At 40.3% G+C, this 24,025-nt stretch overlaps 2 protein-coding genes and 2 non-coding genes across 4 annotated transcripts; 3 read left to right on the top strand and 1 right to left on the bottom strand.

The window, feature by feature from the left end:
- The first annotated feature begins 226 nt into the window (after positions 1-226).
- On the top strand, positions 227-333 carry LOC140870116 (small nucleolar RNA R71). The gene has a single exon (XR_012147094.1). It is a non-coding gene; the product is annotated as a small nucleolar RNA R71 (small nucleolar RNA).
- A 3,105-nt stretch (positions 334-3,438) lies between these two features.
- On the bottom strand, positions 3,439-3,545 carry LOC140869920 (small nucleolar RNA R71). The gene has a single exon (XR_012146909.1). It is a non-coding gene; the product is annotated as a small nucleolar RNA R71 (small nucleolar RNA).
- A 58-nt stretch (positions 3,546-3,603) lies between these two features.
- LOC140860998 (uncharacterized) lies at positions 3,604-15,482 on the top strand. The gene is made up of 7 exons (XM_073263996.1): positions 3,604-3,883; positions 3,980-4,924; positions 12,230-13,109; positions 13,223-13,295; positions 13,680-13,770; positions 13,954-14,200; positions 14,990-15,482. Exons 1-7 carry the CDS (start codon positions 3,604-3,606, stop codon positions 15,480-15,482), a joined length of 3,009 nt encoding a protein of 1,002 aa, XP_073120097.1.
- A 5,886-nt stretch (positions 15,483-21,368) lies between these two features.
- Positions 21,369-22,750, top strand: LOC140860996 (uncharacterized). Its single transcript, XM_073263995.1, has 4 exons — positions 21,369-21,485; positions 21,632-21,763; positions 22,291-22,372; positions 22,487-22,750. The coding sequence occupies exons 1-4, from the start codon at positions 21,369-21,371 to the stop codon at positions 22,681-22,683; spliced, it is 528 nt and encodes a 175-aa protein (XP_073120096.1). The 3' UTR covers positions 22,684-22,750.
- Positions 22,751-24,025: the final 1,275 nt, after the last annotated feature.

Below are 24,025 nucleotides of genomic sequence, written 5' to 3'. Positions count from 1 at the left end.
AGCAGCCACAGATGTGAATGCTTCAACTTGATGAATTCCAGTTGATTTCCGGGCCCCACTCCTTTCAGATTGAGGATGATAGCTACTGGTTGCCATTTCCTCGATTAATTCATAACCATCCTCCGACGACTTTCGTAGTAGATTCCCACCTGCAGCTGCATCTAACATGGTACGATTTGAATGAGAAAGTCCATAGTAAAAAGTTTGTACCACAAGACCGTCTGGTAATTGGTGGTGTGGACATCTCCTCAGTAGATCCTTGTAGCGTTCCCATGCTTCATAAAATGTTTCCTGTTCACCTTGGGAAAAAGTTGTGATGTCCGCTCTCAGCTTCATTGACTTCGATGGTGGGAAGTATTTGGTGAGGAAAGCTTTAGCCAGATCATCCCAAGTTATGATGGAACCTGCAGGTAAATTCGTTAGCCATGCTTTTGCCTTGTCTCGTAGTGAAAAAGGGAATAAACGCAAACGAATAGCGTCATCTGAAACTCCCTGTATCTTGAATGTATCACAAATTTCTAAAAAATTTGTGAGATGCACATAGGGTTCATCAATGACACTTCCACCAAATTGAAGCGTGTTCTGAACCATTTGAAGAATCGTCGGCTTTATCTCAAAGTGATTCGCTGCTACAGTTGGCCGGATAATGCTTGGTCGAGCACCTTCAATATTTGGTAAGGCAAGATCCATCATGGATCTGTAAACTGGTGGTTCTTGTTCGTGTTCTCCTTCCATTTCTTGCTGTTGTTGCCTTCTTCTTCTGTGAAAGGTTCTGTCGATTTCTGGATCAAAAGGCAATAGTCCTTCAGGTGAGTGTTGCATGTACTGCAAGAGAATCCTGCAGTCCACAGATGGAAAAGAATGATTAAAATTGTAATAGAGAAAAATCAAATCAAACAAATTAAATTCTATTTAGTCCCCGGCAACGGCGCCAAAAACTTGATCGAGCAAATACTACCACAAAAAATCAACGTAAATATATCTATCAATTAAGCTCGAATAAATCGCAAGTGCACGATTCAAGTTATAATAGAATGTACTGTGTACGAGTATCGTCCTCAGGTACTAACGAAAATAATTTGTCTTTTCAATTTTTAACTACACAAAGTATCGAAAAAATGATTTGTGAATTATCTAACATCTAAAATTAAAACTCAATATAAATAAACTTAAACTTCACAACCAAGCCAACAAATCTCAAAGTGAAGAATAATAATTCAAAATGATTTTGTTGGAATTTCGGTTCACCTTTTCCCTAATTGAACTGGACGATTGGAACTTAATTTATTTTTATAAATTTAACAGAAGTTCCTATAACATTGACATTCTCTCTCGAGGTGATGCCAAAATAATCAAATCAGTGAAATAATTAAATCTCTCTAATTATTTATCACGACTGATTGCTTTGCGTTCTATGAATTCTACAACTTTCAACCTGGTGGTCTATGGCTATCAACATGTACTAAATACCATATCTCTATGCATATTTTAATTCCATGGATTATATCATTCGTCCTAATTATAAACCTATCTCTCGACAGCAATTCATAATTTACGAATCTATGTTAAGGGTAGCTAATCATTAACATAGAAAGAAAAACATGATAAAATCAATTATAAACATAAATCAATTCCCAATACGTCCGGTGATTCAATCACACTACAGTGTTTCGGGATTAGGATCCCCTCGATTCCAACAAAATAATTGTTTAGCTACTAGAATTCATTACAAAAATTCAATCTCCAAGATGTTCAACATAAAAATTAAGAAGAAGAAGAAAAGGAAAAACTCCCAACGGAGAAGAGAAATCTCCAACGTTCAGCCGCCAGTAGTCTCCTGATATGCGTCCCGTGTAACCCTCAAAAACTAAAGAAATAATTGAATTTATAGTTCCCCAGAATCCTCTCCGAAATAAACTTTCAAAATAATAAAAAAAATAAAAACTGTGCGCCGCGCCCGAGCGGTAGAAATTGGCCGCTCGGGCGCCTCGAAATTCCTTGCGCTACTGTTTTTCTCAACCGTGTATGCGCCCGCGCGGTAGAATATGGCCGCCCGCGCGCCCTTATTCTTTTCCAGAATTTTGCCTTTCTTCTTGTTCTATCTGCATGGCCTCTACTGTGCATCACCTTCCCACCAAGTATCGGCATTTCTTGGTGACTTCCTGCCATAAAAATAGATAAACCAGAGGAGTGAATACGAACATAATAAAACAATAAAAAGAACAAGAATGGAAAAGAACGGACAATAAGTAAACGAAACGAAAGCAAAACAAACACAAAACAAACAATAAAAACACATAAAAACGACTCCTATCAATAGCCATAGACCACCAGGTTGAAAGCTGTAGAATTCATAGAACGCAAAGCAATCGGTCGTGATAAATAATTAGAGAGATTTAATTGTTTCACTGATTTGATTAGTTTGGCATAACCTCGAGAGAGAGTGTCAATGTTATAGGGATTTCTGTCAAACTTATGCGCATTAATTAAGTTCCAATCGTCCAGTTCAATTAGGGGGAAGGTGAACCGAAATTCCAACAAAATACTTTCAAATTGTTATTTCTTTTAGTGGTGCAAATTGGTTTCGTGATTGTGAAATTTAAAATTATTTACATTGAGTTCTTAGTGTTAAATGTTAGATAGAATTCAAAATCAAATTTTCGATACTTTGTGTAGTTAAAGAAACAAATTATGATCATTTGGTCCCTGAGGACGATACTCATACTCAGTACATCTTATTATAACTTGAATCGTGCACTTGCGATTATTTCGACTGGAATTGAGAGATTTTTAGAGCAAATTTAAGTGTTAGTATTCCGTCGATCAAGTTTTTGGCGCCGTTGCCGGGAATATTGAGATTTTAATTTGTTTTATTTGGTTTTTCTCTATTACAATTTTAATCATTCTTTTCCATCTGTGAACTGCAGGATTCTCCTGCAGTGCATGCGACACTCATCTGAAGAATTAGTGCCTTTTGATCCAGAAATCGAGAGAACTTTTCACAGAAGAAGAAGAAGGAAACAACAAGAAGAAATGGAAGAAGAACAAGAACAAGAACAACCAGTTTACAGATCCATGATGGATCTCGCCTCCTTACCAAACATCGAAAGTTCTAGACCAAGCATCATCAGGCCAACTGTAGCGGCAAATCACTTTGAGATAAAACCTGCTATTCTTCAAATGATTCAGAACACACTTCAATTTGGCGGGACTGTCATTGATGAACCCTATGTGCACCTCACAAATTTTCTGGAAATTTGTGATACATTCAAGATACATGGAGTTTCTGATGACGCTATTCATTTGCGTTTATTCCCTTTTTCACTACGAGATAAGGCGAAAGCATGGCTGACAAATTTACCTGCAGGTTCCATCATGACTTGGGATGATCTGGCGAAATCTTTCCTCACCAAATACTTTCCACCATCTAAGTCAATGAAACTAAGAACTGACATTACAACTTTTTCCCAAGGAGAATAGGAAACATTTTATGAAGCATGGGAGCGCTACAAAGATCTACTAAGGAGATGTCCACACCACCAATTACCAGATGGTCTTGTGGTACAAACTTTTTATTATGGTCTTTCTCACTCTAATCGTACCATGTTAGATGCAGCTGCAGGTGGAAATTTACTGCGAAAATCGTCAGAGGATGGTTATGAATTAATTGAGGAAATGGCATCTAGTAGCTATCACCCTTTATCTGAAAGGAGTGCAGCCCGGAAATCTAATGGGATTCATCAGGTTGATGCATTCACATCAGTGGCCGCTCAACTTGAAGTCATGAACAAGAGAATTGAGGAACTGAGTATAGGAAACTCTGTGATGCGAGTTCAAGAAGTATGGTGTGAAAAATGTGGTGCAGAACATTTTACGAAAGACTGTCAAACATTTTCTTAACTAGAGGGAGTTATGGCAAGTCACATGGGGAATCAAAATCGCCCAAGGAATGACCCATTCTCGAACTCCTATAATCCAGGGTGGAGACAACATCCAAATTTCTCGTGGAGTGGACAGAACAATAAGTCATATGGGAATCAGAACTACGGCAGACAGCCTCAAGAAGGGAAATCGAGTTTAGAGCAGATGATGCAGCAATTCATATCATCTACTGAAACCCGGATGCAGAATCAAGATGCTTCGATAAAGAATCTGGAGAATCAGATAGGGAAATTGGCCAAAACAATTTCCAGCAGAGATCAGGGTACCTTGCCGAGTGACACGGAGAAGAATCCAAAGGAGCAGGTAAAAGAAATCGAACTGAGGAGTGGGAAGACAGTAGAGCCTGCACCACAGGTCGAGAAAGAGCCAGAATTGGCTACATCAACAAGAATTGCAGGTAAGTCATCTATCCCAACACTTTCACCCACTTCACAAGAAAAAATTGTTGTGCCACCATCTTTTCCTGTAGCCCTGAAGAAGGCAAAACTAGATTCTCAGTTTGGAAAATTCCTAGAAGTATTCAAGAAATTGAATATTAATATTCTCTTTGCCGATGCACTAATGCAAATGCCAAGTTATGCAAAGTTCTTGAAAGAGATCCTCTCCAACAAGAGGAAACTGGAGGAGCATGCAATGATTAGTCTGACTGAGAATTGCTCAGCACTGGTGCAAAATAAAATCCCATTAAAGCAAAAAAATCCAGGGAGTTTCTCTATCCCTTGTGTGATTAATGATATTCAATTTCATAAAGCTTTATGTGATTTGGGTGCTAGTATAAATCTAATGCCTTACTCTGTGTTCAGGAAATTGAGCTTGGGAGAACCAAAGTCCACCAGAATGTCATTACAACTGGCAGACAGGTCCATCAAATATCCACGGGGGATAATCGAGGACGTGCTTGTAAAAGTGGACAAATTCATCTTCCCCGTGGACTTCGTGGTGTTAGATATGGAAGAGGATTTGGACATGCCACTCATATTGGGTATGTAGTGACCCTTACCCGGATCACCTACTAAACAGAACTTAGGCATGCAATTAACTTAATTAAAAAGATATCAGAATAAAACTGCGGAAACCATAAACAAAATACAATCCCAAGTAAAGGAATCTGTAATTTATCCAATAATATACAACCAAATCGAATAGCTGTATAAACCCAAACAACAGTAATAAAACCTAAACGAAGCTCCATCTGGCCAACCACTGACTAGCCCCTCCTGGATCCACCCTCCTCGTCCAATCGAAAACCTGCCCCATGGAATAGGGTGTCCAGAAAATACAGAGTACGAGACGTGAGCATAAAACGCTCAGTACAAAAGTATGAGTATACATGCATGCAAAGTGAACTCCCTATAGACTCGAGGTCAAGAATCAGATAACAGAGACAGACCGGGCCCTGGTATGTAGCACGGTGTGCCGTCGCTTCAGGAGGTGGCTCCCATACCGAGATAACCGTGGATACGCCGGACCCAAATCGATGGAAGTCCATCCACTAACAGGATATGGTACAACCCTACTAACAGACATCTCGAAAGAGATACAGCAAGATGCAAATGAATGCAGCATAATATCATGGCATATAAATCATGTAGTCACATAATACATGCATACTCAGTCAGGATATCTCGAACAGTACTTTCGTACCTCAAAACAGTGCAAGCTCTACCAACTCTAGGTCCACACCTATAGTCTGCTCTACACTGCCAAATGATACTACTATCATTAAAGTGCTCTAAAAGCCTTAACTAAGCTATTGCATACTCCTAAATATTTATAGGAAGCAAAAGTTATACCTTCGTCCGTTGTTAGCCCTTTGATGTCGATGCCTACAGAACTTGGGCACAACTCCGCTACGACTACCGAACGCCTCGCCGACCTCCGGACCAAGCCTAAGAAGACTAGAACAGCTCCAAAAAGGACTACAATGGAAAGGAGACTCGGAATTGGCAAATGAAAGTGAAGCCTCGGCCTTCTATTTATAGACAACGATCGGAACTTCCGATCCTTGATCGGAACGTCCGAACCTCGATCGGAACGTCCGATCCAGCCATCGGAGCTTCCGAAGATCCTGATCTGTCACGTGTCAAAATATCACTTGTTGACTCCGGATAGGGGTGATCGGAGCTTCCGGTCCTGATCGGAGCTTCCGATCCAACCACACGTCATGCCTGGCGTAATATCATCGGTGCCTCCGATCGCTCATCGGAGCTTCCGATCGTGCCTTCGGAGCTTCCGATCCGTTCGATACCCAATTCAATTAATTAGCATTAATCCTTAATTACTGATTTTGGTTACGGGCTACTACATTCTCCCCCATTTAAGATATTTCGTCCTCGAAATCAGATCTTAAGTACCGAATGCCAAAATACAAAAATCAGAAACATTCTTTATTCAAATCAAACATTTACAGAGTTTGCAACTGAATACAACTTAAAGAATGAAATCAAAACAACTCAGGATGGTCTTTACGCATCCTGTCCTCGAGCTCCCAAGTAGCTTCCTCAGTGCCTCGGCGCTGCCATTGAACTAAAACCAAAGGAATGACTTTGTTCCGTAAAACCTTATCCTTATAATCCAGGATACGAAGGGGTTTCTCGACATAAGTCAAATCCTTGTCTACCTGAACCTCAGACCGCTGCAGAATATGAGATTCATCCGCCACATACCGTCGCAACAGAGATACGTGGAACACGTCGTGAATACTGGATAGATGCGGTGGCAAAGCTAGTCGATAAGCCAAATCGCCAATGCTCTCCAAGATCTCAAACGGACCGATAAATCTGGGAGACAACTTGCCCTTAAGGCCAAATCTGAGAATCTTGCGGAAAGGTGACACTCTCAGAAACACTTTCTCCCCGACCTCGAACTGCAAAGGCCTACGCTTGATATTAGCATAACTGGCCTGACAATCCTGTGCAGTCTTAATCCGTTTCTTGATTTGATCAACAATGTCTATCGCCTGCTGGATAAACTCCGGTCCCTCAGCCTATCTCTCCCCCACTTCTTCCCAGAAGAGTGGAGTACGACAACGTCTCCCATACAACGCCTCAAAAGGTGCCACCCCAATACTAGTGTGATAGCTGTTGTTGTAAGCGAACTCGATCAACGGCAAATGATCCTGCCAGGCTGAACCAAAATCCATGACGCACGCTCTAAGCATATCCTCTAAAGTACGGATAGTGCACTCTGACAGACCATCAGTCTCCGGATGATAGGCTGTACTCAAACTGAGAGTAGTACCCATCTTACGCTGAACACTCCCCCAGAATCTAGAAGTAAACCTGGGGTCCCGATCGCTGACAATGCTCACAGGCACTCCATAAAGTCGGACGATCTCCTGAATGTACATCTGTGCCATGCGATCCACAGAGTACTCTCTGCTATAGGCAATGAAATGCGCTGACTTGGTGAGTTGGTCCACCACAACCCAGATAGCATCACAGTTCTTCGGGGATACCGGCAAATGGGTCACAAAGTCCATTGTGATAAACTTCCATTTCCATTCAGGAATAGGCAGACTGTGAAGCAATCCTCCAGGTCGTCGGTGCTCTGCCTTGACCTGTTGACACACCAAACATCTCGAAACAAACTGATAAACACTGCGTTTCATTCCCTTCCACCAGAAACGAGTACGTAGATCCTTGTACATCTTGTTGCTCCCAGGATGAATACTCAACTTAGTGCGATGCGCCTGAGACAAAATTTCCTCTCGCAACTCTTCATCCTGCGGAATCACAAGCCTACCAGACAAACACAGAAAGCCATCTGACTGATAATGAAACCCAGACGAGCTACCCTCGTTAGCTAGACGAGCTAAACGCTGGGTCTTTGAATCAGACATCTGAGCATCTCGGATCCGCGAATACAAGGCTGGCTCAGATAATATCGCAAACATCTGGATACTCTGCATACCTTTCTTATGCTTGAAGGTATAACCTGAAGTACAACAGTCACTGATCGCACTAGACATCAAACAAGTCTGAAGTGCGGATAGTCGCACCTTGCGACTCAAAGCATCAGCGGTGAGATTAGCAGCTTCCGGATGGTACTTAATCTCGCAATCATAGTCCTTAAGCAAGTCCATCCAACGTCTCTGCCTCATGTTCAACTCCGCCTGAGTGAACAAATACTTGAGACTCTTATGGTCGGTGAAGATCTCAAATTTTTCGCCATACAGATAATGACGCCAGATCTTCAAAGCGAACACAATGGCTGCCAATTCCAAATCATGGACTGGGTAGTTGTCCTCGTGAAGCTTCAGCTGTCTAGAAGCGTATGCGATCACATGCCCATTCTGAGTCAGGACACAACCTAACCCGTGAAGAGAAGCATCCGTGTAAACCACATACCCTCCAGATCCTGACGGTAATGCCAACACCGGCGCAGAAGTCAACCGCCGTCGAAGCTCACGGAAATTCTCCTCACATTCGGAGGACCACTCAAAATCCACACCCTTGCGGGTAAGCTGCGTCAACGGTCGAGCTAACTGAGAGAAGTTCAGAATGAAGCGACGATAATACCCTGCTAGACCCAGAAAACTACGGATCTCAGCGACTGTCGTCGGACGCGACCAATTAAGTACTGCTTCAATCTTGCTTGGATCAACAGAAATACCTTCCCTGAATATGATATGGCCAAGAAAGACCACTCTATCCATCCAGAACTCACACTTGCTCAGCTTGGCGTACAACTGCTCATCTCGAAGAGTTTGCAGTACCAACCGCAAATGAGAAACATGCTCTTCCGTATTACGCAAATACACCAAGATGTCGTCAATGAAGACCACGACAAACTTGTCCAAGTACTCCCTGAAGACACGGTTCATCAAATCCATGAATATAGTCGGCGCATTAGTCAAACCAAATGGCATCACTAGGAACTCGTAATGCCCATAGCGAGTACGAAATGCAGTCTTGGCTACGTCCTGATCACGGACTCTCAACTGATGATACCCAGATCTCAAGTCAATCTTGGAGTAAACTGACGTGCCCTACAGCTGATCAAACAAGTCATCAATACGAGGCAACGGATACTTGTTCTTCACAGTGACTCGGTTCAGCTGCCGATAGTCAATGCACAGCCGCATCGACCCATCCTTCTTCTTCACGAAGAGAACAGGAGCTCCCCAAGGAGATACACTAGGACGAATGTACCCCTTGTCCAAAAGATCCTGTAGCTGATTCTTCAACTCACGCATCTCTGACGGAGCCAGATGATATGGTGCTCTAGAAATAGGCAAAGTACCCGGCATCAACTCGATGCCAAACTCGACTTCCCTAGCAGGAGGAAAACCCGGAATCTCATCAGGAAATACATCTGGAAATTCATCCACAACAGGAATGCTCTCTATCCCAATACTCTCAGCGGACAAATCAACTGCATATATAAGGTAGCCTTCCCCGCCAGACTCTAGAGCTCGACAGGCTCTCAAAGCTGATACCAAAGGCATCGGGGGTCGCGCTCCCTCACCATAGAAAAACCAGCTCTCGCTCCCCTCCGGATGAAAGCGTACTAATTTCTGATAGCAGTCCACTGAAACTCGATAGGTAGTCAACATATCTATTCCCAGAATGCAATCAAAGTCGTCCATCGCCAGGACCATGAGATTCGCTAACAGAATGTTCCCTTCGAACTCTAAAGGGCAACCCATCACTAGACGCTTAGCCAAAGCAGATTGGCCCGTCGGAGTAGAAACAGACATCACTACGTCTAGTGCAATGCATGGTAACTTATGCCTCTTAACAAAACGTGCAGAAATGAAGGAATGAGATGCACCAGTGTCAATAAGTACAAGAGCAGGTATACCATAAAGCATAAATGTACCTGCGATGACTTTCTCATTCTCCTCCACAGCCTGATCATGCCTCAGGGCAAACACCTGGCCAGAAGCTCGTGGCCTCAAATGAGAACTCCCAGCAGACTGTCCCTGCGACCTCTGCTGTATGGTGGCCTGAGAACCCGATCCTGAACCAGATCCAAAACCGCCTCCCCCAGACAGTGGACAATCCCTCCGGATGTGACCAGTCTCTCCACAACGGAAACAAGCTCCAGAATCTCTACGGCACTTGTCGGATGGATGGTTCTTCCCACAGTGATCACACTTGTCCTTCTTACCGAAACGGACAATACCTCCAGAACCAGAGGAAGAAGAAGATCCAGACTTCTTGAAAGTTTGGGCATGGGGACCCAAAGAACTAGCAGGCCTCGACTGAGGGAAAGACCTGTTCCGCCGAATGCTGTCCTCCGCCTGGTGACAACGGCTCACCAAACCCTCGTAGGACATGTCATCACCAACCGCCACACGGTCATGGATCTCAGGGTTAAGACCTTGAAGAAACAGATTATACTTCATCTCTGAGCTATCAGCAATCTCGGGGCAATAGGATAACAGATCAAAGAACCTCTGCTGATACTCATCGATAGACATGGCTCCCTGTCGCAGAATCAGTAGCTCGCCTGCCTTCGACTGACGGAGTGCAGGAGGAAAATACCGCTTTTGGAAAGCTGTGCGGAACTCGGCCCAGGTGGCCACTCCTCTCGCCGCAACAAAAGGTGCAGAAGTAAACCTCCACCACCTACGCGCACGCCCATCCAGAAGATAGCCAAGGGTCTCCACCTTCTGCTCCTCGGTGCATTGGAAAGTCTGAAAAGTCGTCTCCATGCGGTCTAACCAGTTCCCCGCATCCTCCGGAGACTCACCTCCAACTAAGGGCTTAGGACCCATAGCTAAGAATCGATGCACAGTGAAACGCTCGTCGTCATGATGACGATGACGCCGTTCTCGACGAGGCTCCCGGTCGGCATCACCCCAACGCCCACCAACACTGCCATGAGAACTCTGGTCGTCACGATTTGACATCTACAAAAATACCTCAAGATGAGACTAAATCCCAAGAATTCTTTTGCATGCTCTGATACCATAAATGTAGTGACCCTTACCCGGATCACCTACTAAACAGAACTTAGGCATGCAATTAACTTAATTAAACAGATATCAGAATAAAACTGCGGAAACCATAAACAAAATACAATCCCAAGTAAAGGAATCTGTAATTTATCCAATAATATACAACCAAATCGAATAGCTGTATAAACCCAAACAACAGTAATAAAACCTAAACGAAGCTCTAGCTGGCCAACCACTGACTAGCCCCTCCTGGATCCACCCTCCTCGTCCAATCGCAAACCTGCCCCATGGAATAGGGTGTCCAGAAAATACAGAGTACGAGACATGAGCATAAAACGCTCAGTACGAAAGTATGAGTATACATGCATGCAAAGTGAACTCCCTATAGACTCGAGGTCAAGAATCAGATAACAGAGACAGACCGGGCCCTGGTATGTAGCACGCTGTGCCGTCGCTTCAGGAGGTGGCTCCCATACCGAGATAACCGTGGATACGCCGGACCCAAATCGATGGAAGTTCATCCACTAACAGGATAGGGTACAACCCTACTAACAGACATCTCGAAAGAGATACAGCAAGATGCAAATGAATGCAGCATAATATCATGGCATATAAATCATGCAGTCACATAATACATGCATACTCAGTCAGGATATCTCGAACAGTACTTTCGTACCTCAAAACAGTGCAAGCTCTACCAACTCTAGGTCCACGCCTATAGTCTGCTCTACACTGCCAAATGATACTACTATCATTAAAGTGCTCTAAAAGCCTTAACTAAGCTATTGCATACTCCTAAATATTTATAGGAAGCAAAAGCTATACCTTCGTCCGTCGTTAGCCCTTTGATGTCGATGCCTCCAGAACTTGGGCACAACTCCGCTACGACTACCGAACGCCTCGCCGACCTCCGGACCAAGCCTAAGAAGACTAGAATAGCTCCAAAAAGGACTAGAATGGAAAGGAGACTCGGAATTGGCAAATGAAAGTGAAGCCTCGGCCTTCTATTTATAGACAACGATCGGAACTTCCGATCCTTGATCGGAACGTCCGAACCTCGATCGGAACGTCCGATCCTGCCATCGGAGCTTCCGAAGATCCTGATCTGCCACGTGTCAAAATATCACTTGTTGACTCCGGATAGGGATGATCGGAGCTTCCGGTCCTGATCGGAGCTTCCGATCCAACCACACGTCATGCCTGACGTAATATCATCGGTGCCTCCGATTGCTCATCGAAGCTTCCGATCCTGTTCGGAGCTTCCGATCGTGACTTCGGAGCTTCCGATCCGTCCGATACCCAATTCAATTAATTAGCATTAATCCTTAATTACTGATTTTGGTTACGGGCTATTACACGGTAGACCCTTCCTGGCAACAGGAAAGGCATTAATAGATGTCCAGAAGGGGGAGTTGCTGTTAAGAGTGGGAGAAGAGAAAATTTCGTTTGACGTTTTTAATGCTTTAAAATTTTCTCAGAATAATGAAGAATGTTTTCAACTGGATGTAGTGGACTCACTGTTATTTGATTATGTGCAGGATACTTTTCAGGAACCATTAGAAGCTGCACTTATCTCTGAGCAAGTGGAAGTTCTCAGTGATGGAATTGAAGAGATGACCGCATATTTGAATGACAACCAGTCATGGAGAAGAGGTGGAAAGTTTAGACTTGAAGACCTTGGTGACCGGAAGGATTTAGTTCTCCAGAAACCAAGCTTTGAGGAACCACCTACTGTGGAATTGAAACCATTACCTGTCCATCTCAAATACATGTTTTTAGGTGAGAATGATAAGTTACCTGTTATAATATCTTCCTTTTTGACAGGTGAGATGGAGGCCAGACTAATGGAGGTGCTCAAGAAACACAAGAGTGTGTTTGCCTGGAAAGTGGCGGATATCAAAGGAATTAATCCATCCTTTTGCATGCACAAGATTTTAATGGAAGAGAACATCAACCCATTGGTCCAACCACAAAGGAGATTGAATCCAAAAATGCAGGAAGTTGTAAAAGCTGAAACGATCAAACTTCTGGATGCAGGTATCATTTATCCTATATCTGATAGTCCATGGGTGAGTCCGGTGCAGTGTGTACCAAAGAAAGGGGGAATTACTGTCATACAGAATGAGAAAAATGAATTGATACCCACTAGGAAAGTTACAGGTTGGCGTGTGTTCATAGACTATAAAAAACTAAATGACGCAACCCGTAAGGATCATTTTCCCCTCCCCTTCATTGATCAAATGCTAGAGAGACTGGATGGGTATGAGTTTTACTATTTTTATATGGGTATTCGGGATACAATCAAATAGCGATTGCACCTGAAGACCAGGATAAAACGACTTTCACTTGCCCATATGGTACGTTTGCCTATAGACGTATGCCTTTCGGGTTATGTAACGCTCCTGCTACTTTTCAGAGGTGCATGACTGCCATTTTTTATGATATGGTCGAAAATTTTTTAGAAATTTTCATGGATGATTTCTCTATTTTCGGTAAATCTTTTGATGCATGTCTGCATAACTTGAATGCTGTTTTAATGAGATGCGAGGAGACAAATTTGGTACTGAACTGGGAGAAGTGTCATTTCATGGTGACAGAAGGTATAGTATTGGGTCACCAAATTTTTGAGTAGGGGATCGAGGTGGACAAAGCCAAGGTGCACGTTATTCAAAATTTTCCTCCACCTACGATAGTCAAGGGAGTCAGAAGTTTCCTGGGCCATGCCGGCTTCTATCGGCGGTTTATTAAGGATTTTTCAAAAATTTCCAAACCTCTTTCTTCTTTGCTAATGAAAGATGCCCCTTTTGACTTTGATTCAAATTGTTTGCAGGCCTTTGAAGTGTTGAGAGAAAGACTGGTGACTGCACCAATACTTACATCACCGAATTGGGATCTTCCATTTGAAGTCATGTGTGATGCAAGTGACTCTGCTGTTGGCACAGTGCTTGGCCAATGAATAGACAAGGTATTCAAAACTATTTACTATGCTAGCAAGACTCTTAATGAAGCTCAACTAAATTATGCCACCACTGAAAAAGAGTTGTTAGCTGTAGTATTTTCACTGGATAAAGTTCATTCATACCTTGTACTCTCAAAAATCATAGTATACATAGATCACTCTGCTATTAAGCACTTGTTGGCAAAGAAAGATGCGAAACCTAGACTGATTAGGTGGATCTTACTTTTGCAAAAATTTGATTTAGAGATCAGGGATAAGAAAGGTGTTGAAAATGTAGTAGCTGATCATCTATCTAGATTAGAATGCATTGTTGATGGTGCAACAAATGAGATAGATGACATAGATGATTGGTTCCCTGATGAAAAACTTTTTGCCATAGAAAGTTCACCATGGTATGCTAATTTTGTGAATTATCTAGTCACAAGCACACTCCCACATAATCTGTCTTTCCATCAGAAGAAAAAAATTTTATCAGATGTCAAGAATTATTTTTGGGAGGAACCGTTTTTGTTTAAAATATGTGCTGACTCAATGATCCGGAGATGTGTGGCGGAAGGAGAAATGCAAAGCATCCTCAGTCATTGTCATGATCGTGAGGTAGGTGGCCATGTTGGGCCAGTCAAAACAGCAGCAAAGGTACTTGAATGTGGGTTCTATTGGCCCAATCTCTTTAAGGATGCGCGCTTGTTTGTATTATCTTGTGATAGATGTCAACGGACAGGTAATATCTCAAACCGAAATGAAATGTCTTTAAATAATATCATTGAGTGTGAGATATTTGATGTATGGGGAATCGACTTCATGGGACCATTTCCAATTTCTATGACAAAAAAATACATTCTGGTCGTAGTCGATTATGTTTCAAAATGGGTAGAGGCTGAAGCTTATGCGACAAATGACACACAGGTTGTACTGAACTTTTTGAAGAAAAATATTTTTAATCGGTTTGGTACACCCCGTGCAATCATTAGTGATGGTGGCACCCACTTTTGAAATAAACTTTTTGACAAACTCTTAAAAAAATATGGTGTCAAGCATAAAGTCTCTACCCCATATCACCCCCAGACCAGTGGCCAAGTGAAAGTGTCCCATCGAGAAATTAAACAGATTTTGGAGAAAAGTGTGAGTACTAATCAGAAAGATTGGGCACTTCGACTTGATGATGCCTTATGGGCCTATAGGACCGCGTTTAAAACACCTATAGGCACTTCCCCTTATAGACTGTTATTTGGAAAGACATGTCATTTACCTGTTGAGTTAGAACATAGAGCATATTGGGCTACTAAGACCCTAAACTTTGAATTTATTGCTGCAGGTGAAAAGAGATTGTTGGAGCTTAATCAACTGGAGGAATTCCGCGGCAGTGCTTATGATATGGCGGTTTCGTACAAGGAACGAACCAAGAGAATACATGACAGGCGCATTCGTCAGCGGGAATTCAAGGAAGGAGATGCTGTCTTGCTATTCAACTCCCGGTTGAGGCTGTTTCCCGGGAAACTGAAGTCTAGATGGTCAGGCCCCTATAAAATCACCAGAGTGTATCCATCGGGGGCCATTGCGATCAAAGATGCCAGAAACGAGTCTTTTACGGTCAATGCTCAAAGGCTTAAGCACTACATGGGGGGTGAAATTGATTACATGTCGGTCATCACCACATTGACTGACCAAGACTAGTTTGGGGAGGAAGAAAAGTGAAGCTCTCGACTTTAAATTGAGAACTACATTCTACTTTCTCTTTTATTTAATTTTGTTTTTGTTCGTTTTAGTTTTAGTTTAGAAAAAATAAATAAATAAAAAATAAAAAATTTGGATGCGCTAGGACGGTTGTTTTTCGCCGCCCGGGCGCATCCCTTCTGTTTTCATGTTTTTTTCAAAAAAGGGGGGTGCGCCCGAGCGGCTATTTTCTACCGCCCAGGCGCATCCCTTCTGTCCAGTGTTTTAAAAAAAAAAAAGGGGAGGTGCGCCCGAGCGGCTATTTTATACCGCTCGGGCGCATCGCGCAGACTCAGAAAAAAATAAAACCCGATCCCCCTTTCATTCTTTTACAATTCCCTTTCTAATTCTCTTCCTAACCCTAATCTCTCTCGCCGTCTCTCTCTCTCACTCCATACTTCTCTTTGTTCTCTCCAATTCACAGGTCCATCAATTGATTCTTCAAGTTTCGTACACCATGGCGCCAAAGAAACAAAAGATTGCCACTTCTAGGGCTACCCCATCCAACATCATAGATGGGAAATTCATCTCGGAAGAAGCTAAGGCGAGGTATGAGGCGGTCAAATCTAATAGGAATCCAATTGCAGAGAGGGGATTCAATCTCTCCGAAGAACGCACTGCCTCCCTTGGCATCGTGGCTCGAGGATGGACCAAATTTTGCCGACAACCTCTAGCGGCGATTGTTCCCTTGGTACGAGAGTTCTACACCAATGTCGTCGACCGTACAGATAGCACGGTTTTCGTGCGGGGTAAGATGGTTTCTTTCACTCCTGCCGCTATTAATGATTTTTTGGAAACTCCAGATGTGGATGATAGCCAATTTCAAGCATTTAAGGCTAACCCAGATTATAATGAAATTACTAATGTGTTGTGCTATGATGGAAAAGTTTGGAAAGACTCCGTGGAATTTGTGTCTCTTAAAGAAAAATATTTGCGGTTGGAACCGGCCTTGTGGTATGCTTTTTTGACTCATAGATTAATGCCGGTATCCCACACCAATGAGGTGGTGATGAGCAGGGCGGTGCTGCTGTATGCCCTGCACAAGCAATGGCCGCTCAATGTTAGACGGATTATCAACCGAGAGTTGTACACGTCCATTCGCACTTCCAACATTGCGATATTCTTTCCGACCATTGTTTCTGCACTTTGTGTGCGAGCTGGTGTCCCAACCAGGGATGATGAAGAATGGTTGCACCCAACGCAGGAGGTGGATGACACTATTTTGAGGGCGAAAAAGTCGTTCCGACTCAGGGAGTTTACATCTGATGGCCGGGCACGTTCTGGACCCGGTCAATCATCGAGGAATGTGCTTAAGCCACCCCCTGCTCGACGCACCACGAATGAGACACTGAGAGAAATTTCTGCCTGGGTGCAACACATGGATAAATGCCAGGAGGTGAATGCAGCCCACAATGAATCTACCAATGCCATGATGCGAGGGCTGCTCGCAAATGCTGGGATGGACCCTACAACTTATCCAGTTCCATCGCCGTATCCTCCGCCCTTCCCATTCCAATATGCTCCGCCGCTTCGGGATCTGCCCGAAGACCTCGAGGAGGAGGATTCTGATTCAGACCAGGGGAGTGATTAGTTTTTTTTTTTTTTATGTTTCTTTTTGTGTTTTTAGATTTGGTGGTGTCAAGTAGCATTGGGGACAATGCTCGTCTTTAGTTTGGGGAGGTTGTGTCTTTTGTGTTTCCATTCTGTTTTTATGCTTTTTGTTCGTTCGAGTCGTTTGTACTGTTGTTGCAAGTGTTGTGAATGAAACCAAAAAGGCAAAGAAAAAAAAATAAAAGAAAAAAAATAAATATTTTTTAGTTTTGAATCCATGATCATCTTCTTTGCTTGACAAATAGTTTTGAACTAGTACAACCAAGTCGATGAATAGATCTCTAAACACTCTGTGAGGTATACTTGAATCTGAAGTTGAAACATACAAACTTGGATATTATTGAGGCAATTTGTTTGATCTTTGGGCTTAAAATTTTTCGTGAATTATTCTTAGATGCCCAGTTGAGCCTTCATGTTTATATGAGCACGAGAGGTGCATAATCTGAAGCTTGTTTTGGTGTAATCATCGCTTACTACTGATGATTCTCTGTTCTGCACTGATTGAGATCTGTATGAGTTAACTGTGAATTGAAATTTGTCTAGAACAAGTTCAAACATCCCTTGAGGCGCAATACGGGTATACTGTGATTTAGGAGTGATATAGGCAATTCTTTCTGAATTATGTTTGTGCCTTTCAAACCACCCTTGATTTAATGTGTCCCTAGTGCCTAATTTGAGCTTAATAGAAAATGAATGGCATGCGTGAAAACGTGTGGTAAACCCCCATTCGACTTTGTTCAATATCCTATAACTTCTACCCATAGCTTAAACACTCATTCCTACCTTGTGGGGAGTAAATTGAATGTAGTTTATTTTTGTTTATGCTCCGAATGAAAAATTGAGATTGGAATGGTGTGTTGGTTGTATTCAGTACAAAAGAAAGAAAAAAAAAAGTGGTGGAAAATAAAGAAAGAAAAGAAGGTTGGCAGAAGGCAAGTGAAAGAAAAGAAAAATTTGGAAATCAATGAATGAGAAGAGGTGCGAATTTGTGAGTCAAAAGGAGTAGACTGTAGAGAATGATCATCATTTACTCCCTCTTTAAATTCTTGTCCTTCATTTGGAGCCATTAACCTAGCCTGGCATTATAAGCCGAATAAGACCTATTGACCGAGTTACAGTTGCCCAATATACTAGTGGAGAGGGGTTGTAGGAATTTTGCTTATGGACTGTTGATAGACACGGTTAATGAATGTGGATTCTTGACCAAAACACGCACACACTATTTTTCGTTGAGTTATACCAGTCGTGAGTGTGTGTATCATTGAATGTTTCTAAATCTTGATCCCAGTATAACTGAAAAAGTCCTCATGATCTTAGAATGTGTGAATTGAATTCGGAGTAGAGTATTCCAAAAACGGAGTTGTGAGATTCTTAAGTTTGCAAGGTTTGCTAGTTATTGTTAAATTTTTTTTGTTTTAAAAGGTCAGCATGTTGATATGATTGGAATGGTTTCTGTTGGAAAAAGTTTTGAGGCTTGAGAAGGTTGATTTTACCTACTTGTGTCGTTTTTTTGTTGTTTCTGCATGTTAGAATTGTCACCTATTTTGCTCAAGGGCGAGCAAAAGGTTAGTTTGGGGAGGTTGATAGGAGTCGTTTTTGTGCGTTATTTTGCATGTTTTGTGTTTGTTTTGCATTCTTTTCGGTTACGTTGTGTCTGTTCCTTACCATTCTTGTTCTGTTTTGTTGTTTTATTGTGTTTGTAGTCACTCCTCTGGTTTATTTATTTGTACTGCAGAAAATCACTAGGAAATGCTGATGTATAGTGAGAAGGCACGCATGCGGCCGTGATGAAAGCAAGAGAAGGGCTTTGTATTTCTGGAAAAAGAAAAGGCGCTCGGGCGGCACTTTTCTACCGCCCGCGTGCACTCCCGTTTGAAGAAAAAGCCTCGAGGCAGAGCTCAGGCGCCCGGGCGGCACTTTTCTACCGCTCAGGCGCCTGCGCGTAATTTTGGGTAATTGGTTTGACGAGGACTCTTGGGCCATATAAATAGGATGTTATTAAACAGTTTTGAGGGTTGGACACACGCACAGAGACAGGAGGAGGCGGCTCTGAATATTGAAGATTTCTCATCTCCGTTGGGAGTTTTTCTCTTCATCTTTTCTGAATTTTTATGTTAAGCATTTTTTAGATTGAATTTTGTAATGACGTTCAGTAGCTAAACTTATATTTTGTTGGAATCAAGGGAATCCGAACCCCGAAACACTGTAGTGTGATTGAATCACCGGATGTATTGAGATTTGATTTATGCTATAATTGATTTTATCATGTGTTTTTCTCTATGTTGATGATTAGCTACCCTTAACATAGATTCGTAAATTGTGAATTGCTGTCGAGAGATAGGTTCATAATTAGGACGAATGATAGAATCCATGGACTTAAAATATGCATAGAGATATGGTATTTAGTACATGTTGATAGCCATAGACCACCAGGTTGAAAGCTGTAGAATTCATAGAACGCAAAGCAATCGGTCGTGATAAATAATTAGAGAGATTTAATTGTTTCATTGATTTGATTAGTTTGGCATAACCTCGAGAGAGAGTGTCAATGTTATATGGATTTCTGTCAAACTTATGCGCATTAATTAAGTTCCAATCGTCTAGTTCAATTAGGGGGAAGGTGAACCGAAATTCCAACAAAATACTTTCAAATTGTTATTTCTTTTAGTGGTGCAAATTGGTTTCGTGATTGTGAAATTTAAAATTATTTACATTGAGTTCTTAGTGTTAAATGTTAGATAGAATTCAAAATCAAAATTTTGATACTTTGTGTAGTTAAAAATCAAAGAAACAAATTATGATCATTTGGTCCCTGAGGACGATACTCGTACTCAGTACATCTTATTATAACTTGAATCGTGCACTTGCGATTATTTCGACTTGAATTGAGAGATTTTTAGAGCAAATTTAAGTGTTAGTATTCCGTCGATCAACAGTTACGACACATATAGGAGTCGATGCTTTGTTGTCAAGGATTCACCACATACTTGCGAGTGTGGATATCCTATGCGATCTGAGGAGATATTAGTGTGACAAATCTCTGGCCAGAGTACATGATGTGCTTTAAGAAATGGTTTCCTAGTAGCACATGCGATGTCACTATTTGATCTTCAAGATGCATTGCATAGTTATCGAATCTCGAACGACTCTCGATGTACCAATGGTTGTTGATTCGATCGGGATATATGGATGAAGAGACCGTACTGTACGCTAACCAAAATCTACTGGTTCTTGTAGGCACTATCAGTGATACCTAGGAAATCATGGGGCGATGTTGCTAGGCGCTCTTACCATGATTCGATGGGTAAGTCGGAAATTGTTGTTCCGAGTCACAAGGAGTTGTGAGCCCACGGCTAGTTGTATCCCTGAACCATTGAGGGTCACACAAGTAATGGATTACTAAACCCCGTTGAGATAGTTAAATTTAAAGAGTTAAATTTAATGAAAGAGAAGTTGGACTTCTTAACTAAAAGGAGTGGAATTTCCTAAAATGACATATGGATGGGCATTTTTGGAAATCACTGAATTCGGATTCAGAAAAATTATCTTGACTTTAAAAGATGCAGAAATGGTTTCTGTGCACATTGGTGAAATCAGTTTATCAATCGGAGTCATGATGAATTTCATATTAATTTCTATAATAACAGGCTTGGCTTGTTGGGCTTAAGTTATGGATTATGGGCCCTAAGGAGTTAGAGTCCTAATATAATTATAACTTAATCTAGTCTAAAAATTATCTATAAATATAGGTGTAGTGTTCGAAAATTAGAGGCATTCCATTCTTGCAATTTTTGAATTACACACAAATATTTTCAAGGGGTTTTTTCGAAAATCCTCTACTCCCTTTTGAGAAAATTTGGTCTGTGATTTTTTTGAAAAGTCACTTTCTGAATTGACAGATCAAATCTGTTTATTCTCTACGATAAACATCTGGTTGATTTCTAGTGCAATCAATCAGAGGGTTTCTGTTTTCTATTCGTGGACCTAATTCCGGAGATTGATCGAGCAAGTTATCGATTTCCGGGATTTACAACAAGAGCAGATTAAATTCTGTTGGAGTCCATAATCAAGCCTTAGCTTGAAGAGGTAAAATATTTAACTATGTTTATTATTTTACTTGCAACAATTTTAATCGTTAGGATTTGATACCCACGATATGGAATCGTTCCATATCGAAAAATAAAATTTTTAAACTTCCGCTGCTCCGGGTATCACATCCGTGTGATCAGAGAACGCATGTTCCAACACTGGGGCCTTCAATTCCCACCAAAATCGACACAATTTCCCCTTTTTCAATCAAACCGAGATGAAATTGATCCCTTCCGTGGATTCGTCGGTGCCGCTACAACCCTTGTATGTATTCTCATGTAAATATTTTATGATTTGTCCCTTTTGATATGATTATTTCTTAATTTTTGTTTATATATGTTTCGATCTTGTGTTCCGTGGAAGAAATGGATGAATACGACTTTTTTCTTCATTTTGTTGTATTACAATAGACTCATGGACCTTCTCTTCTCATTAATGGAATCAAAAGGCATATACCACTTGCAAGGATACTAGAGGCTGAACTTTATCCCACTTTGCTCTCCAAAGCTCGTAATTTTGGCATGAGTGACTTTTGGATCCAGGTAACCTACTGCTTATGCAATTCTTTTTGTTCTTTACTTTTACAAGGGAACATATATTCATCTCGGTGTTTGTTGTCTGTATATAGTAGTGATTAGTTTATTAGGCATGAGAATTCAACTATAAATGACGCAATCTTTATCATAGCTTTCCCTATTTGTGTTAGTGGATATAAGATGCTTATGCATCTGTTTATTCATGTCGTGATGATTTCTTAGGCTAATCTTTCTTGGTTTTTCCCATAACAATTTTATTAAAAATAATTAATGCCCCTTCTAAGGTGGGCTTTTTGAAAAAAAATGTTTTATTTTTTGAATATTCCTCTTATCACGACCACCTTGTAATTATATTAAAAGATTATTTGATAGTTGATACAGTTTGTAGATTTAATACCATAAGAATTTTGTTTTGATGATAATATGCACTGAATGTCTTTTATCCAATTTTCGTATTATTTTTTGTAATTGCTGAGATGGACAATGTTTGTTTATTGTGATGATTTACTTGCTAATTATTGAATGTTTCTGAGGAAACAAGCAGAGAAACATTTATCCAGAAAATTGAGAAGGATCGCAAAATAATGAGTAGGATTCAGTTGCTGCAACAAACTGGTAAGAATTTCATTATGGTTTTCAGAGCTTGATCATGGATAAATACCTTTCTAGTGAATATCTAAATTAACTAGTGTCTATCCTTGAGATGCGTGACAAGCCAACTTGGTTTAGGTTGGATATCCATGGATAATGAGCAGTTCCAGTTTCTTGCTAGGATCATGAAGCATCCTCTGGAAACCGATACCAAATGGAAAAGCTCCACTCTTTCTCTAGCGACCAGTAAAGCAAATCGGACAGATGAAAATGCAGCAATCATCATTCATGTTATGAATTGCATGCAGGTTGTGTCACTGTATATTGTTGAATAGTACATAGGTGATGATTTTTCTTTTCAGTTTACATTAAGCTATCAAGGTTTCTAATTAATAAATGTCAAGTTGGTATCTTAGTAGCTCTATTTTGTAATATCACTTTGAAATTGAATTTTCATATACATATGTGGGTCTCGAATGAGTAGTTTTGTTTTTTGTTCTTTTCAAACTTTATTTTATATTCAATCATTTTGATTATAAATATTAATAGCACGATGCATGGAGTTAGTTAGTGTTTTCCTTTCCCTTGTAAGTCAGAAATTATTATAATGACATTAAGTTGTCAATATATTCTCAATTTTTTGCAAAATAATAATACTTTGATATAAAGAGTCACATTAAAAACTAATACTTTTATAATTAAAACTAATACTTTTCACAGGAAGAATAATATTTTTTATGTCAAATAATCATAATCTAAAAGTAATACTTTTATTATAAAGATTAATATTTTTACTAAAAAAAAGTAATAATTTTTATGTCAAGTAGCATACAATAGAAGTAATACTTTTAACCAAAACACTAGTACTTTTGACGAAATAAGTAATACTTTTATCATAAAATATACTATTTTTTATGTCAAATAAACATACATTAATGTTGGCATAACTTGTTAACGAATACGTTGAAAATAATACTTTTAACAAAAACACTAAACTTGACAAAAAGTGTAATATTTTTGGCTGAAAAAGTAATACTTTTATGTCAAATTAGCATACATTTGACGTAATACTTTTATGATAAAAATTAATATCTTTCAAAGCAAAAAATAATACTTTTGACTAAAAAGAAATTTTTTTTTTCAAATTAAAAAACGATAGAATTGTGTATTTGTATTTCTTATAATCTAAAGAACGATTATCCGATGTTTTTGTTTTTAGCTTCACAAGATTTGCTTTAGGTAAATTGCACAATCGTTATCTTGAATTTTCTATTTGGATAATCTATTTCAAATTTGGATGGATTAAACTCAAATCAAATTTTGTAATCCGTATATAATTTACTTTGAAAAATAAAAAGTATTACTTGATTTTTATATTAAATATGCATGCATTAGTTAGAAGTTATATTTTTCACATATAACTAATATTTTTCACAACAAAAAAAATTGGAAATGTTTTATGTCCAATTAGCATATGTTAGAGGTGATATCTTTAATAAAAAAATTAATACTTTTGACAAAACATATAATACTTTTTTATGTCAAATTAACATACTCTAGAAATAAAAACTTATCATAAAAAGTAAAATTTTTAATTAAAAATATAATACTTTTTATTAAAATATTAATACTCTTCACAGAAAATTTAATATTTTTTTATGTCAAATTAACATACTT

This window comes from Henckelia pumila, chromosome 4 (assembly GCF_033568475.1).
Source record: "Henckelia pumila isolate YLH828 chromosome 4, ASM3356847v2, whole genome shotgun sequence".
NCBI lineage: Eukaryota > Viridiplantae > Streptophyta > Magnoliopsida > Lamiales > Gesneriaceae > Henckelia > Henckelia pumila.
Note: the sequence above shows the minus strand (reverse complement) of the source record. Positions and strands in the feature narration are given on the sequence as shown.

What these genes read in the sequence shown, in the direction of transcription:
- LOC140860998 (XM_073263996.1), top strand. Translation starts at nt 3,604, where the DNA reads ATGTTAGATGCAGCTGCAGGTGGAAATTTACTGCGAAAATCGTCAGAG. An exon ending in AGAACATTTTACGAAAGACT is followed by an intron (nt 3,884 to 3,979) that starts GTCAAACATTTT and finishes CCTATAATCCAG; the next exon opens with GGTGGAGACAACATCCAAAT. An exon ending in ATGCTAGAGAGACTGGATGG is followed by an intron (nt 13,110 to 13,222) that starts GTATGAGTTTTA and finishes GTTTGCCTATAG; the next exon opens with ACGTATGCCTTTCGGGTTAT.
- LOC140860996 (XM_073263995.1), top strand. Translation starts at nt 21,369, where the DNA reads ATGTTCCAACACTGGGGCCTTCAATTCCCACCAAAATCGACACAATTT. An exon ending in TGAGTGACTTTTGGATCCAG is followed by an intron (nt 21,764 to 22,290) that starts GTAACCTACTGC and finishes AATGTTTCTGAG; the next exon opens with GAAACAAGCAGAGAAACATT. An exon ending in TCAGTTGCTGCAACAAACTG is followed by an intron (nt 22,373 to 22,486) that starts GTAAGAATTTCA and finishes AACTTGGTTTAG; the next exon opens with GTTGGATATCCATGGATAAT.